General features: G+C 42.6%; 1 protein-coding gene across 2 annotated transcripts in view; it reads left to right on the forward strand.

The window, feature by feature from the left end:
• The window catches only part of RELL1 (RELT like 1), a 74,945-nt gene that overhangs the window by 26,328 nt on the left and 31,486 nt on the right, over positions 1–17,131 (forward strand). For both annotated transcript variants that reach the window (XM_020900545.2, XM_070452048.1), the window contains exon 2: positions 13,466–13,690. In XM_020900545.2, the coding sequence (XP_020756204.2) occupies positions 13,466–13,690 (225 nt within the window). The remainder of the gene's footprint in view (positions 1–13,465; positions 13,691–17,131) is intronic.

Genomic DNA, 17,131 nt, shown 5'->3' on the forward strand with positions numbered 1-17,131 from the left:
GGATTGGAATGAAAACTGACCTTTTCCAGTCCTGTGGCCACTGCTGAGTTTTCCAAATTTGCTGTCATATTGAGTGCAGCACTTTCACAGCATCATCTTTCAGGATTTGAAATAGCTCAACTGGAATTTCATCACTTCCACTAGCTTTGTTCGTAGTGATGCTTCCTAAGGCCCACCTGACTTCACACTTCAGGATGTCTGGCTCTAGGTGAGTGATCACACCATCGTGGTTATCTGGGTCATGAAGATCTTCTTTGAATAGTTCTTCTGTGTATTCTTGCCACCTCTTCTTAGTGTCTTCTGCTTCTGTTAGGTCCATACCATTTCTGTCCTTTATTGTGCCCATCTTTGCATGAATGTTCCCTTAGTATCTGTAATTTTCTTGAAGAACTCTCTAGTCTTTCCCATTCTATTGTTTTCCTCTATTTCTTTGCATTGATTGCTGAGGAAGGCTTTCTTATCTCTCCTTGCTATTCGTTGGAACTCTGCATTCAAATGGGAATATCTTTCCTTTACTCCTTTGCTTTTTGCTTCTGTTCTTTTCACGGCTATTTGTAAGCCCTCCTCAGACAGCCATTTTGCTTTTTTGCCTTTCTTTTTCTTGGGATATCCTAAAGGATATCAATTCTGAATATTCATTGGAAGGACTGATGCTGAAGCTGAAGCTCCTGTACTTTGGCCACCTGATGCGGAGAGCCAACTCATTGGAAAAGACCCTGATGGTGGGAGAAATTGAAGGCAAGGAAAGGGGACGACAGAAGATGAGACAGTTGGATGGCATCAGTAGCTCAGTGGATACGGGTTTGAGCAAGCTCCAGGAGATGGTGAAGGACAGGAAAGCCTGGCATGCTGCAGTCCATGGGGTGGCAAAGAGTCGGACTTGACCGAGCGGCTGAACCGCAACCCCCCTCTCAGAGCACCCCATGATGTGCCTACCCCTGGGGCTCCCCACAGAGCTGCTCAGCCTTTTCTGTCCTAGAGGCATGGCGGGTGGCTTCCTGGCCTGTGCCCCAGTGTGGACATTGGCAAGCTGACTTTACCCCACGGGGGTGCGCTCAGGTTAGATGAGCCTTCTATGTTGTCCGAATGCAAGCCTTTGAGGTATTCTGGAAGATTCGGGAAGAGTCTAGAAGTTGAACTCCTCGGCTTCTCAAAACACCTGTATCCTAAACTGATTCCCTTCCCAGGGAGTTGCTATGAGGCTGTAGTTGTTTTCTGTGTTCAACCTTTTGGTGCCCTTGAAGAGTTGTGTTTGGTCAGAAAGTTCTGTGGCCTTAAGAAATCACTTTAAATGGTAAATCTGAGACAGTTGTGGAGAGTGATAGGAACTTTTACTCTGCAGAGTTAGTTTTCCCATTCTAGTTTGAATGGAAACCTGGGATGGCAAATATTTACAGTTTCCGGCATTATTTTTAAGTATTTTTGTGTCTCTATATTGACGTCACCCCAGTTACAGGCCTTTGTTCTGGTTGCTACCTGGGGTTCAAGAGTAATTCAGTTTTGTCCTACCAACCTCCTGCTTGTCAAGAATGTTTATTTCCTTTTTGTCCAGCCAAATTCAGTTTTTCTTTTGAAACCTAATATAAAGTCTTTTTTCTTCTTGGATCCACACTAATTATAATACTTCCCTTCTCACCTCCTGTGGTACTTATACAAAGAAACTGCGGCTTAAGGAAGGGTCATGCTCCAGACATTCCGTTTTGAGTAATTGGAAAATACACTAGAAATTGAAATGCATTTTCCCATTAAAATAATAATTAGGCTCCCACAGAGGCTATTTAAAAAGTGATGACATAGGACTTAGAGAACTTTATTATTACAGAGAAGGTGGTAAGTAAAGTGGACTGCTGTGTGAACCTCTTGGGTCCAACATTTCACCGTATTCCCTTACTCACCCTCTCTGTCCACCTGTCCATCCATCCATCCATTTACCTACTCTTTTTGGCTGAACTCTTTGAAATCAAGTTGTAGATGGTGTTGCATTTCACCTAAATCCATCTGCTATCCTTTTGTAGGACTGAGGACTTCCTTCCGCATAACCGCAACACCATCATCATAGCTAAGAAAATAAACAGTAAGTCTGTAGTACCGTTTAATCCATTTTCCTGTTGTCCTCATTAGCCTTTATTGCTGTTTTAGAATTTTTATTGTTTTAAAATCTGGAACCAGGTTGCCATCAGGTTTACAAACCTCATTTTGTCCTATTATTTCTAACAAAAGCTCTTTGAAGCCACATTTAGCCAAGTACTGGGGGAGGCGAGGAACTTTCCTGGTGAGCGTTCCTGGTATGTTGAATTCTTGGGTGCTTCCTCCTCCCTGATTTTCTCTCCCATGCTTAATGCCTGTCTCTGGATTCTGGGGTGCGCCTGCTACCCTGAGCACTCCGTGTTAGCATCCTCCAGGGTGTATCTGGGGCTTCCCTGGTAGCTCAGATGGTGAAGAATCCACCTGTAATGCAGGAGACCCCGGTTCGATTCCTGGTCAGGAAGATCCCCTGGAGAAGGGATAGAAGGTATTCTCCAAGAAGAATATCCACTCCAGTATTCTTGACTGGAGAATCCCATGGACAGAGGAGCCTGGTGGGCTACAGTCCATGGGGTCACAAGGAGTCAGACACGACTGAGCGACGAAGCCCCGCGCAGATGCAGCTGGTCTCTCACGGGTATGAGCAGAAACCTCAGAGCCAGCTGCGTTTTTCAAGGAACCTCTTAGCCAAACGCACATGTCAGTCAAGGGTTCACAGCCAGACGTTGCGGATTTATGCGTGCTTTTCTGAGGAAGGCTTTCTGGGCCTCCATCTGCCCCTATAGTGGGTTTTGTTGTCCAGAATCAAGTGCAGCAGAAACCAGCACAACACGGTGAAGGACTTGTCCTCCAGTTAAAAATAAAAAGTGAAATTGAAAAGGAGAACCTTCCAGTATCAGGGTAGCGTTTCAAGCAATTCAGCAAGGTAAAGGTAACTGAATGGCTGCGCGCGTCGGGGGGATTTTGTGTCACGGGTGAGTGGACTCTGGGTGGTGGATCCTGTCTGGGTTTCCCTTCCTGTCTTGTCACAGCTATGGAGGGGGCGAGGGGGGGCTGTAGCAGCTGTCTATCTGGGAGGCCTTTGGAAACTGGTAGCCGCCTGAAGTTTCACTACAAAGTTTAGGACTTATTTATATACTGAAGTTCATTGTGTTCCAGTTTCCATATACGCTCGTTTGTTCTCTTCATACATTTTAAGCTTTTGAGATTTGGACAAATGCTGTGTCTCGGTCAGTGGTGCTGGGGGTGGGGTGGGGGTGTCTCTTAAGCGCTCCATGGCCTTGCTTATCTCTGTAGCCAAAAATAGAAATAATTGGGAATGATTTTATTTTGTAGAATCTGCTTTGCATTCTGCCCTTTCATTGTGTACATAATTGATTTAAACTGTGTTTCAACAATGAGCTTAGTAAAGGAGGTTGTTTTTCAGGAGCTACTAGATCTTAGCTCAGCCGGAGTAGGGTTGAGAGGCTGTATGTGAGCTGGCTGTGAGCGTTGTCCTGAAACGAGATCTGCTTGGCTTTTCCTCCAGGCTGTTACTGGTTTCCAGCCGTGTGACCCCGGGCAAGTGACAGACCCTCCCCCACCTCCAGCTCCTCTCTCTAATGAATACGCACCTCATAGGATTGTGACCCTCGAAAACCCTTGAGCCCCATGGCCCAAGCCCCTTTGAGAGGTCTCCTCAAGTATATTCGTATTTTTTTTTTGTGCAGCAGACTCAGTGGAGTAGAGGTTGTAAATAGCCTCATATCAGGTCAAGTTTGGCTACCAATGAGTTTGGCAGACTGGGTTTTGCTGTGAAATGCGGTATAAGACTTCTTATCTTTAGAATTTGGGGGATTTTGCCTTGTGGACACAGGAGGGTAGGTTTATGTGGTCTACCAACCCAGAGGGAATTGTGGATGGAGCTGAAGAAGGTTGAGTATGGAGTGTCAAGAACCAGGGACATGGGCACCAGCACATAATATTCCAGTTGACCAGGCTGAGGCACAGAGAGGTGAATCACAGAGGCAGCCAGGGAAAAGCTGGAGGAAGAAAAACCCCTTTAGAGAAATGCAGATTTTGCCCTCCTAGTCAGTAATGTAGTCCAAAAATAGGCTGCTTTTGGGTCCTGTGATTTGAATGTTTTTGCTGGAAAAAAAAAAAATTGGGTGTGTGAGTGTGTTTAAAAGCAATGTTCCAACCAAGCTGGGTAGGCTATCTACTTTCCAGCCAAGTCCTTTTCTCCCATCACAGAGTTGTTGGGTAACCCAAGCTTCTGAGAATGTACCCCTTTCCTGATAGACTTGCTATCAGAACCATCAAAATGCTCTTGGCCCTGGCTGGAATGAAGCTGCTTGGGAGGAGTCATGAGGGCTTCCTTATCTGGAGTCTCAGGCTATCACCATCTTCCCCGTTATTTTAGCAACCCTCACATTATGCCCACTGGGTTTGAGGAATGCCATTTCTGCGCCATTGCTTCTCAGCTCCTGTTACCACTGGGGTCAGTTGGAAACTTAAGTATTACTTGGAAACCAGGCTGGAAAACTGCTTTTGATTTTGGGGGGTTGACTTTGAGCCATTCCTCATACCTCTTCCTCCGTTTCTTGCCTTCTTTTGTGACTTTGTCAACAGGATCTTGGCAAAACTCAATGCTAATGTGTCGTCAAAATACAGTAGATTAAGACAACCTGACTGGGTCTAGGAAAAATGCAAAGGATTTTGATAACCCCTGGCTTTTGTTGGACATGACTTACTTGTGATGTTATGGAAGGGAATCATGTTTATCAGTAAGAGCTGAGACACTCCCGGTTTCAATGGCTGTTGGTGTGTGTGGAGGATACTAATAAGATGAGGTGATGGGCTTGTTTTGAAGAGGCTGAGGGAGCTAAGGTTGTGGCCTGCATAAGATGAGCTGTGATTTGGGAATTGGGTAGGAGCTCATAGATGGCGGACAGATTCAGTTTTACACTTGTTCATCCAGAAAACTGCCCTGAGGTCTGGTAGCAGGCATTTTCAAAGCATCCTACTTCCTGCTGTACTAATTGGAACTCAGTTTTGAGATCTGGGGAGCCTTTGGCTTCAGTTGTGAAATACGAGAGCAAAGCAGCATTTCGCATTTTAACAGAAGAGTTGGTAAATGATGATCTCAGGGCAGGGGAGAGGAAGCAGCGTCCATGCAGGCAGGATCCAGACTGCCGGGCATGAATCTAGGTGCTGCCGTGTAGTAGCAACGTGACCTTGAGAAGACTGTGTGAGTTTTCTGTGCTTCCTTTCCCATTTGTAGCATGGGGAGAATACCGGTAGCTGTGGCCGAAGTTTGCTTTGAAGAGTCAATGCTTAGCTTAGCAGTGGCTTGTAAATGCTCCATAAGTGTGGTGATGGTAGTTCTTGTTGGTAGTAATAGAGGAGTAACAGACCGGTCTGAGCTAGACTTCCAGCACTTCTAGAACTCTTCTACCTTAGACCAACCTCTTCCTTCCTCTGTTTTGGCCTGCACTCCTTTCTGACCCTGATCCCTGGTGTCTAATTCCCTTGGGTCTCTTGTTTTCCTTTCCTGCTCCGGTGGCCCTCCTGCGTGGGTTAGCCCAGGTGTAGATTTGGGGTGTCCATCTCAGCTGTGCCCCGAATGCCTTTGCAGTCCTCTCCCATTCCTGCAGACTCTCCACTAAGCCTCACCATCCCCACAGGCCCCTTATTATTCCCTGGGGTCTCAACAGATGCCATCTCTTACCTTCAGAGACTGGAGGCTCCCATTTGTGGTCCTTCCGCCCACCCTAGAGGACTCACTCGTGGACCCCCTGCCTCTGGAGAACAAGGTGTCCTTTTACCTGTTCGAGTTTTTAATCCACCTCCTTCCTTCTACGGAAGTCATCTCCAGCTCCTCAAGGTCATCACTACACACCGTCCCAGACTCCCCTTTTGGCTCGTTTCCTGCTGCCTGTAAAGAAACACTCTGCTCTCAGTCATTAAAAAGAATATTCCAGGGATTTCCTTGGCAGTCCAATGGTTAGGACCCCACGCTTTTACTGCCGGGGCCCGGCCCAACCCTAGGTTGGGGAACTTAAGATCCCGTGTGTCACGCAGTGCAGCCAGGAAAAAAAAAATTCAAAAAGGCAAAGAAAAATTTCTTCCCTTCATGCTGAAGGTGAACTCCCTGACCCTAATGCTCAAATCGAGCTTCTCGAATGAGCAAATTGAGCTGTTGCTGCGCCTCAGCCCAGGGAATCTAGTCTTCCCTTCTGTCTATGAAAAACCTCTCCCTCCAAGGCCATAAAGATCTCCCACCGAGTGGTTTTTCTCTCCTGTTTCATTGTATTTATTTTTTCATTTTATGTATGATGTATATATGTGTTTTAGGATTTTACTTTAAGAAACTATGGAGAAAGAGGTAGCAAAGCTCAACAAGGGGATAGTTAAAAAAAAAATTCCAAGTTGCTTCCTAAGTCAGCAATTAAAGATTTTCCATGTGTTCTTATGTGAACTTCTACGTGGCCCAATTTGTCTTCAGTTTTTCTCAATTCTCTTTCGAAAGATTCTTCTTAGGATGTTTCTTTTTTCTTTTCATTTCTTTTATTTATTTATTTTTTTACTGTGGTAAGAACACTTAAAATGAGAATTACCCTCTTAACACATTTTTAAGTGCACAATGCAGTATTGTTAGCTAAGGGCACAATGCCGTCCAGCAAATATCTGGGATTTATTCCTCTTGCGTAACTGAAACTTTATCCCCATTGAATAGCAGTACCGTTTCTCCCTGCCCCTGGCTCCTGGAAACCACCATGCTGCTCATTCTGTGAATCTGACTGTTTTAGATAATCTCATATAAGTGGAATCATGCAGTAATCGTCCTTCTGTGACTGGCTTGTTTCACTTGGCCTGATGTCTTCTTGAGAGTCCCTTGGACAGCAAGGAGATCAAACTAGTCAATCTTAAAGGAAATCAACCCTGAATATTGATTGGAAGGACTGATGCAGAAGCGGAAGCTCCAATATTTTGGCTACCTGATGTGAAGAACTGACTCGTTTGAAAAGACCCTGACGCTGGGACAGATTAAAGACAGGAGGAGAAGGGGACAACGGAGGATGAGATGGCTGGATGGCATCACTGACTTCGGGGACGTGAGTTTGAGCAAACTCCAGGAGATAGTGGAGGACAGGGAAGCCTGGTGTGCTGCAGTCCATGGGGTTGCAGAGACGGAGATGAGTTAGTGACTGAACAATACCCACAACAATGACAACAATGTCTTCTAGTCCATTTTTGTTGCCCTTATGGTGAGATTTCCTCCTTTTTAAAAAAGCTGAATGGCACTATTTATAATAGCCAGGACATGGAAGCAACCCAGATGCCCATCAGCAGACAAATGGATGAGGAAGCTGTGGTACATATACACCATGGAATATTACTCAGCCATTAAAAAGAATTCATTTGAATCAGTTCTAATGAGATGGATGAAACTGGAGCCCATTATACAGAGCGAAGTAAGCCAGAAAGATAAAGACCATTACAGTATACTAACACATATATATGGACTTTAGAAATATGGTAACGATAACCCTATATGCAAAACAGAAAAAGAGACTCAGATGTATAGAACAGACTTGTGGACTCTGGGAGAAGGCGAGGGTGGGATGTCTCAAGAGAACAGCATTGAAACATGTATATTATCTAGGGTGAAACAGATCACCAGCCCAGGTTGGGTGCATGAGACAAGTGCTCGGGCCTGGTGCACTGGGAAGACCCAGAGGGATCGAGTGAAAAAAGCTGAATGGGATCTGATTATATGTACGTGTCACGTTTCTTTATCAGCTCAAAGATCCGAACATTTAAGTTGTTCCTCTGGCGTGGCTACTGTAAATAATGCTGTGAAGAGCGTGACAGTGCAGATCTGCCTTCAGGATCCTATTTCAGTTCTTTTGGATAGTTACCCAGAAATGGGGTTGCTGGATCATGTGGTCGTTCTATTCTTGTTGTTGTTTGTTTGTTTGTTTTTTTGAGAAACCTCTATATTGTTTTCCATAGTGGCTGCACCATTTTACATTTCCTTCCTATTTTAGTTGCTGTCTCCTGAAGCATCTCACCTAGCTGGCTGCTCATTCCTTCTGGAAACTCCTTCCGTCTTCCAAGCTAGAGTCCTGGCTTCTCTTCCTAGTTCCTCATGGAGTGGATCCAGTTGCTCAGTGGGAATTTCCATTTGAAGGGCTCCTGCTTACCTCTATCACTACATGTTCAAAACTACACATGGAGTATTGTCTTCTCCATGCAAGTACATTAGCGTATATGCTAACACATGCTAGGTCCCCTGTAACAAAACACCACACACTGGGTGACTTAAAAAGGAGAAATTCATTGTCTTATCGTTCTGGAGGCTAGAACTCCGAGATGAGGGCCAGCAGGGTTGCTCTTTCTGAGGGCTGTGAGGATCTGTCTGTTCCACGTTTCTGTTGTGGATTCTGGTGGTTTGCTGGCAATCTCTGGTGTTCCTCGGCTTCTTCAAAGCATCACTCTAATCTCCGTCTTCACGTGATGTTTTCGAGTCTGCCTCCAAATTTCCTTTTTTTTTTTTTTTAAAGGACAACAGCCACGTGGGACTAGGGTCTACCCTAAACACTTCATTTTAACTTGATTACCTTTGTAAAAAGATCCCGTGTCCTAATATGGTCACGTTCTTAGGTACTTGAGGTTAGGACTTCCACATATGTATTGAGAGTGAGGCAAAATTCAACCCATAGCACCATTCAAACTTGATTTTATTCCCAGATGTTTTTCATCTCAGCGAATGGCACCAGTGTTCACTGTGTTACTCATGCAGGTGCTTGGGCATCATCCTTATCAAGTCACTTGCACTTCGGTTAACTTAGGGTCCAGAGGTTACAGAATTTGGAAGCACAATTTTGAAATAGGAACCATAGGATCCAACAGGTTTACAAAGGGATTGGTGATCTATGACTCTCAAATGGCTCACAACCTCTGCTCTATATCTTTTTTTTTCTTTAAAGTGTCTACCACCTTGGTACATATGTAATACATATGTAAGAATTTTAAAAAATTACAGAAAAGCTTAGAAATATAATTAATTATTAACCTATTATCCAATTACCAAGAATCACTTACTATTTTGGTTCTTTCTTTGTGTAGTTTATACCTTCATGTACTTTTTTTTTTTTTACTAGTTTGATCCTACAGTATGTACAGTTTTTGAATCCACCTTTTAAAATTCAATATTAGATTATAAGTATGTCCCTATATCTTCACAAAATCTTCATGAATAGTTTTAAATGGTGCATATTATTCCATCAAATGGATAGACAATGGTTGACTTAGATATTTTATTATTATCCCATTGTCAAACATGCAGTTGTTGCTGTTTTTTTGACTTTTTATAAATAATGTTACAACAACCTTTGCTATTAGTTTGGACTCAGTGTTTTTCAGAATTCAGATATGAGTCAGCTAAGGATGAAGAAAAAAGATGGCCATGGTGTCTCTAAGCAGATTATTAGTATAAATTGAAGAAACATTAAGCCTACATAAGTTAACCAGTATCTTAGGCATTAATTGTGAATAGTTACTTTGTGATTTAAAAGTTATTCTTAAATTACTGAGGTAGATAACAGAGATTCTCCAGTCAACATTTTGCTCTTTAATGATTCTTTGTAGTCTATAACAGGGCTGTACAATATAACTTCTTGTTGTTCACTGGTTCAGTCGCCTCTGACTCTTTGCGACCCCATGAACTGCAGCAGGCCCGGCTTCCCTGTCTTTCACCATCTCCTGGGTTTGCTTGAACTCATGTCCATTGAGTCAATGATGCCATCCAATCATCTCATCCTCTGTCACTGCCTTCTCCTCTTGCCCTCAATCTTTCCTAGCATCAGGGTCTTTTCCAGAGAGTCAGCTCTTCGTATCAGGTGGCCAAAGTATTGGAGCTTCAGCTTCAGCATCAGTCCTTCCAATGAATATTCGCGGTTGATTTCCTTTAGGATTGATTGGTTTGATCTACTTGCTGTCCAAGGGAGTCTCAAGAGTTTTCTCCAGCACCACACTTTGAAAGCACCAATTCTTCAGTGCTCAGCCTTCTTTATGGTCCAACTCTCACATCCATACATGACCACTGGAAAGTCTATAGCTTTGACTGTATGTACCTTTGTCAGCAAAGTGATGTCTCTGGTTTTTAATACGCTGTTTGTTTTAATACGCTGTATAGGTTTGTCATAGCTTTTCTTCCAAGGAGCAAGCGTCTTTTAATTTTGTGGCTGCAGTCACCATATGCAGTGATTTTGGAGCCCAAGAAAATAAAATCTGCCACTGTTCCCACTTTTTCCCCACTTTTTGTCATGGAGTGATGAAAATGGAGGCCATGATCTTAGTTTTTTGAATGTTGAGCTTTAAGCCAGCTTTTCACTCTCCTCTTTTACTCTCCTCTTTTATCAAGAGGCTCTTGGGATGATGGAAATGTTCTTTATCTGACTTGTCTAATATGAACCAGTTAGCCACATATGACTGTTGAGCATTTGAAATGTGGCTAGTCCACCTAAGGAACTGAATTTTTAAATTTTATCTATTTTTAATTGACAAATTTAAATTGCTATTTGTGGTTAGTGATTACTATATTGGGTAGTGCAGGTCTATCAAGATAGTAACTAAACACTTCTATATGCTGTGCTTGGTCGCTCAGTCACGTCTGACTCTTTGCAGCTGCATGGAATGTAGCCCAACAGGTTGCTCTGTCCTTGGGGATTCTCCAGGCAAGAATACTGGAGTGGGTTGCCATGCCCTCCTCCAGGGGATCTTCCCAACCCAGGGATGGAACCCAGGTTTTATGCATTGCAAGCTGATTCTTTACCGACTGAGTGCAGGGAAGCCCAAGAATAAACACTTTAATAGTGCTTATCTTTTCCTAAATACTCTAAGTGCTTTACACATTAATGTGTGTGATCCTCACTATGAATTTAACAAATAGTCTCCCAGTTACTCTGCTATATAAAAAATTGCCACAAAACTTAGTGGCTTAAAACAATGACTGCCAAAGAATTTGGGGCCACATTTTGAAACCATTGTAGAAAGGTACAATCATTTTGATTCCATTTTACAGATGAGGAAATTGAGAACAGAGCAGTTAAACTTATTCAAGGTGACATGCCTAGTTAGTGGCCAAGCAATTATTTATGCTAGGCAGTCTGACCTTTCAGCTACAGTGCATCTCTGTAATTCATATTTCACTAATTTAGAGTCATATCTTCCTCAGCTTTTTCCATGGTGTGATAATTATGAGATTAAATGACTGACACCTGCCTGTAAATCACAAACTGTGAATTCATAGTATTTTCAAGTGTTTCCTAGAGGTCAAATTAATGATGAACACACATTCTTAACCACCTGATTCAGGATGAGCTGCTTGGCTTCAATTCTGAGCCCCCTGTTTTCGTTCCTGTTTCTGCTGCTCCCTAAACAGAATTTACCACTTCCAGATTGAAACCGACTATGATTCTGAGTAAAACTCTTTCAGTCTTAACATGTTGCCTGCTTTATCTATTCCTGTTGCATGGAATATGGTTTTTAAAAGGAATTAATAAATAAAATGCTTAGAATTACTAAGGGAGTTAAACGTCTGGTTTTTACTGAAATTAAGTCTTAGTGTTAAATCCTAATTTGGATGTTTGCATATATTTAGGGAAGTGTGTGTGTGTACTCTTTTTTATTCATTCATCCATTTATTAATTATATTCTTGGGAGAGAAATCAGAATAAATGTGTAGCTTATCCCCGAATTCTAGAGGTTTTGTGATAATATAAAGAATGCCACCTTTTACAAAACCTGAGAAACCAGCAGTTTCCTTTCATGGGCAGAGATAATGGTTATTTCCATCTGAAAGTGAGACAGCCCTCTGATATTGTTTGCTGCAGTGATGAAATATGGTCATTTCACACCTGGTATTTGTCCTCATGTGATCATTACAGTACAGTTCTTTTTTTCCCCCACCAAAATATTCTCAAGAGAGTTTATAGTTAAATGCATCTAGATTTCCGGTTTCTGGGTTTCTTAAGCAATATGCGTAAATCTCTGTGATGCAGAAAACCTCATTGTGTCACTTCAGAATCTGAGTACCCCAAATAATGAGACTTCACTTCAGTCCACCCCCACATTTTCCTTTAGTCCTCATCCTTCCTGACGTCCCCTCCTTGGTGTGATGACTCCCTTTTCATCTTGTGTGTGTGAATTGATGCTTGGCTGAATTTCCACACAGCCGGCTCTTTCTCCGTTATCTTAACTGGCGCAATCTCATGCTTGTGCGAGCTGGGCCCCCTTCATGGAGGTGACTCGGTTCCCTGTATGTCCTGGCACGCTCGTGGGCCCAGATATCTAGCTGTTTCTGCTGTAAGTCCGTGTGGAACTCTCACTTGTCCAGAAGCAGATGGCTCCTTCTCCCCCACAGAGGCCCCCTTCCCAGCTGCACTGTTTCTGAAGTCATGAAACAGGTCCCCACTGTTCCCGTTTCTTTTAGTGCCCCATGCAGACCTTCTCCCGGCCTCTCACGCCTGCCCAGGTGTTCACTTATTTAGCGCCTGTTTGCCTACAGGCTCCAAGTTGGCACTGGTCATGCTATCTTGTTTTCCATTCTCTATCCAGCTCCCAGCTGGTGCTTTTCATATAACAGTCATGCCATAAATGATCATTTGGGTTGGTAAGCAGACACGCAAATGCACGTGCTTTCATTTTGATATGTGCGCCCCTAGGCCCCAAACCTGATGCGTCCTGGATTTGTCTCTTTTTTCACACACTAGGTCGGTCAGTCTACTCTATCTTTCTGGGACATATGCTCCTTGAGGACAGGGGTCCTTGTTTTGCTCAGTGGTAAGTCACAAATGCCTAAAGTGATGCCTGCCATGTAGTTGAGCATTTGCTTTCTTGTAGAAATGGTTCTAGATGTTTTATGTGTATTCATTTATTTCATCTTCATAACAAGCCTCGAGGGGTCGGTTGGGTACTGTTAGTATGTCTGTTCATAAGAATCCAAGGCATGGAGATTAAGTTGTTGCCCAGAGTCACACAGCTGCAAAGTGGTGGAGCTGGGACTTGACCCCAAGTCTCCTGAGTCCGTGCTTTTAGCTGCTAAGGACTGCTATGATACCACCTAATGATGGTGTGTGTCCTCTCTGTGGACCCTTTGCTGAAACTCTGTGCAATCACTCCACGATGTATAGGTAATCTCACGGATGAAGAAGCAGAGGCTGGCTTGGAGAGCTTAAAAAAAAAAAAATTACCCCAAGGTGGCCCCGATTATGAGTAGCAGGGTCAGGATAGGAGCTCAAGCCCATGTGCCTGTCCTGCCGGACCTGCCAGCCTCTGCCTGGCCTGTGGTTTTGGAAACAGATTCACATTTAACAGGAACATTTCCCAAGGTTGTCAGATGTTCCTTGTCTCCAGTAGACATCTGATGCAGCTGTGTATGTTTCTTCCTCAGATCATAGTGGCAGCCATCCGTTACCCTCCAAAACCCAGACGACACCCTCGCCCACAAACAACACTGGGAATGGACACCCGGAATATATCGCGTATGCCCTTGTCCCTGTGTTCTTCGTCATGGGTCTCTTTGGCGTCCTCATTTGCCACCTGCTTAAGAAGAAGGGCTATCGATGTACAACAGAAGCTGAGCAAGATGTTGAAGGAGAAAAGGTTGAAAAGATAGGTAAAAATCTGGATTATTTTTTTTGTGGGAATGGGAGTGCAGACAATTTTTAATAAGAAATGAGTCATGTATGTTTTCTGTCTCTGTAAGGCAAATGATCCATCTTTTTTCATCAAAATATATTTGATGTAATAACATGATGTAAATTTAAAGTGTGCAACACATTATTCCGGTGCATTTATATATTGTAATATGATTACCATTGTAGTGATGTTTAACACCTCTATCACATAATTGTCAGTTGTTTTTAGGGTAGGAATCATTCAGTTGTAGCCTCTCTCCAAGTTTGATAATTATAGTACAGAAAAGGCAGAGGAACCAGTGATCAAATTGCCAACATCTGTTAGATCATAGCAAAAGAGAATTCCAGAAAAACATCTATTTCTTCTCATTGACTGCTTGATCAATGGATCTTCTTTATCCATTTATTCTTTGATGGACATTAGGATGTTTCCGTATCTTGGCTAGTTTGAATAATTCTGCAGTAAACATAGGAGTGCATATATCTTTCCACTTTCACTTCCTGTTTTCATTTCCTTTGGGTATGTACCCAGAAATGGAATTGCTGGATCATAGGATCTATTTTTAATTTTTTGAGGAATGTCCATATTGTTTTCCGTAGGGGCCGTTCCAATTTATGTTTCCACCAACTGTGCACAAGGGTTCCCTTTTCTCTACACCCTCACCAACAGTTTTACAAAATGATCCATCTTAACGGCAGATACTGTGGTGTAGCATCATTGTAAGTATTATAGGAACCACACCTAGAGTTAGAAACTTTGCTTTCATTTATTAAATAACTGCTAAGTCATTTACTCTTATTTATCTTGCGGCCTTAGACAAGTTAATATGCTCTAAATCACCGCTGTGTTTAACTTAAATTTAATTTTATTAATTTAATTAAAAATTTAATTTAAACAAGGATAGTAATCTTCACCTTGTAAGAGTATTGTGAAATTAGAAGATAACATTTGGTGTTTGTCACAAATGGCACTCAGTATATTTTAACCATTGGGCTTCCTGGCTCAGATGGTGCAGAATCCACCTGCAGTGTGCTGGTAGACACAGGAGACTAGGGTTGGGTCCCTGAGTCGGGAAGATCCCCTGGAGAAGGGCGTGGCTACCCACTCCAATATTCTTGCCTGGGAAATCCCATGGACAGAAGAGCCTGTCGGGCTACAGTCCATAGGATTACAAAGAGCTGGGCACGACTGAGCACCTAACACTTTGACTTTTTTCGTATAGTAACCCTTACTGTTGCAGTTGAATTAGATTCTAATAAGAACAATAGGAAAACTGAATAGGTCTCACCATTTTTGTGCTGCTACTTTTGCTGGGGGAGTTAATCTTCTAAAAACCTATTTGGTAGTGCAAAAGTAATTGCCATTTGATATTGGAATACTTTCTTCAACGTGCTTATGTTATACATCATTTTAATGTGTATGTTTTATGTTTTTTGCTAATGAATTATTACTTGCTGCTTATTTTATATGTATTTTAGACTATGGAAATGATGTTAGAAAATTTTCTTATTTGAGTTCAAAATGGGTCAGAAAGCAGTGGAGACAACTCGTAACATCAACAACGCGTTTGGCCCAGGAACTGCTAATGAATGTACAGTGCAGTGGTGGTTCCAGAAATTTTGCAAAGGAGACTAGAGCCTTGAAGATGAGGAGCGCAGTGGCCAGCCATCTGAAGTTCACAATGACCAATTGAGGAGATCTTTGAAGCTGATTCTCTTACGACTACAGGAGAAGTTGCTGAAGAATTCAATGTTGACCATTCTATGTCATTTGGTATTTTGAAGCAAATTGGAAAGGCAAAAAAGCTTGATAAGAGGGGGCCTCATGAGCTGACCGCAAATCAAAAAAACCTGTCATTTTGAAGTGTCATCCTCTCTTATTCTATGTAACAACGACAAACCATTTCTCAATCAGATTGTGACATGCGATGAAAAGTGGATTTTATACAACAAGAGAGACAGCCAGCTCAGTGTTTGAACAGAGAAAACGCTCCAAAGCACTTTCCGAAGCCAAACTTCCACCAAAAAAAGGTCATGATCACTGTCTGGTGGTCTTCGGTCTGTCTGATCCACTACAGCTTTCTGAATCCCGGAAAAACTATTAATCTGAGAAGTATTCTCAGAAAATTGATGAGATGCACTGAAAACTGATGTGTGCAGCTGACATTGGTCAACAAAAAAAGATACAGTTTTTTCCACAACAACACCCGATTTCACGTTGCACAACCAGCGCTTCAAAAGTTGAATGAATTGGGCTATAAAGGTTTGTCTCATCTGCCACATTGCCAAGTAGCCAACTAACTACTGCTGCTTCAAGCATCTTGACAACTTTTTGCAGGGAAAATGAAAATGCTTTCACAACCAACAGGAGGTAGAAAATGCTTTCCAAGAGTTCATCAAATCCCATAGCACGGATTTTTATGGTACAAGAATAAACAAGCTTATTTCTCTTTGGCAAAAATATTTTGAGTGTAATGGCTCCTATTTTGATTACTAAAGATGTGTTTGAGCCTAGTTATAATGATTTAAAATCAGGGTCCAAAACTGTAATTACTATTGCACCAACCTAATATGAGGTTGGAGTTTATGCTTATTAAGTAAATGGTTGTGTGAACAGTGCAGTGAAAATATGACAAGAGCTGGTACCTTTGCACTGACCTCAGAGTATCTCAGCATTTCCTGCTCACATGGAGTTGCTGGATTGTATTTGAAAACCCTGAGAGATGAAGTCCTGTTTTCACCACAGATGTACTTTTCAACTATCCTTTGGGCCTTGGGGAATAGTCGGTAACTCTCCTTATCTTTTCCAGACCTCAAAGGGCAGTTTTTGCAGAAAGGTGACATTTGGAGTAGGTCACCCTTCAAGTGGGATCAAGGGTAGAGTTGGGGAGCTTCGTCATTCCTTGCCAGCTTGCTGGCCTGTTGGTTTTTCCCACCCCCGCTGACCTTTGAGGCAGGGAGTGAGCACAGTCACACGATGAGTCATGTGTGAGTCTGTGAGCAAACCGAGGCTGAATGTTTGTCAACAGAAAGCAGGACCTTTCTCTCTCATCTTCTGCAGATGCTGTGTAGGTCGGCTTAGTGGTCAGCATGTGCACTGTCTAATTGGACGTGTGTGTTCATGGGGAGGGAGTGGCTTGGGTGGAGAAGACACTTCTCCATATTACACGGGTAAGATACCACACCATGATTTCTAGGTCAACCCCCCTTCTTCTTTCTTGTGTAATGGAAGCGAATGATAAGGATCAGTTTCAGACTAAAGGTTTGACTTTTTTTTTTTTCCCCCTAAAGACTATCCCATGTACAGAGTCTCTCAAAGTAAACTGAGTTTATAGGTAATTAACCATGGCCAACATTTAGATCATTTGGAAGTATATTTAAAAGTCTTGTGAAGACAGAGGTGAATAATTACCCAATTT

This window comes from Odocoileus virginianus, chromosome 21, assembly GCF_023699985.2.
Source record: "Odocoileus virginianus isolate 20LAN1187 ecotype Illinois chromosome 21, Ovbor_1.2, whole genome shotgun sequence".
NCBI lineage: Eukaryota > Metazoa > Chordata > Mammalia > Artiodactyla > Cervidae > Odocoileus > Odocoileus virginianus.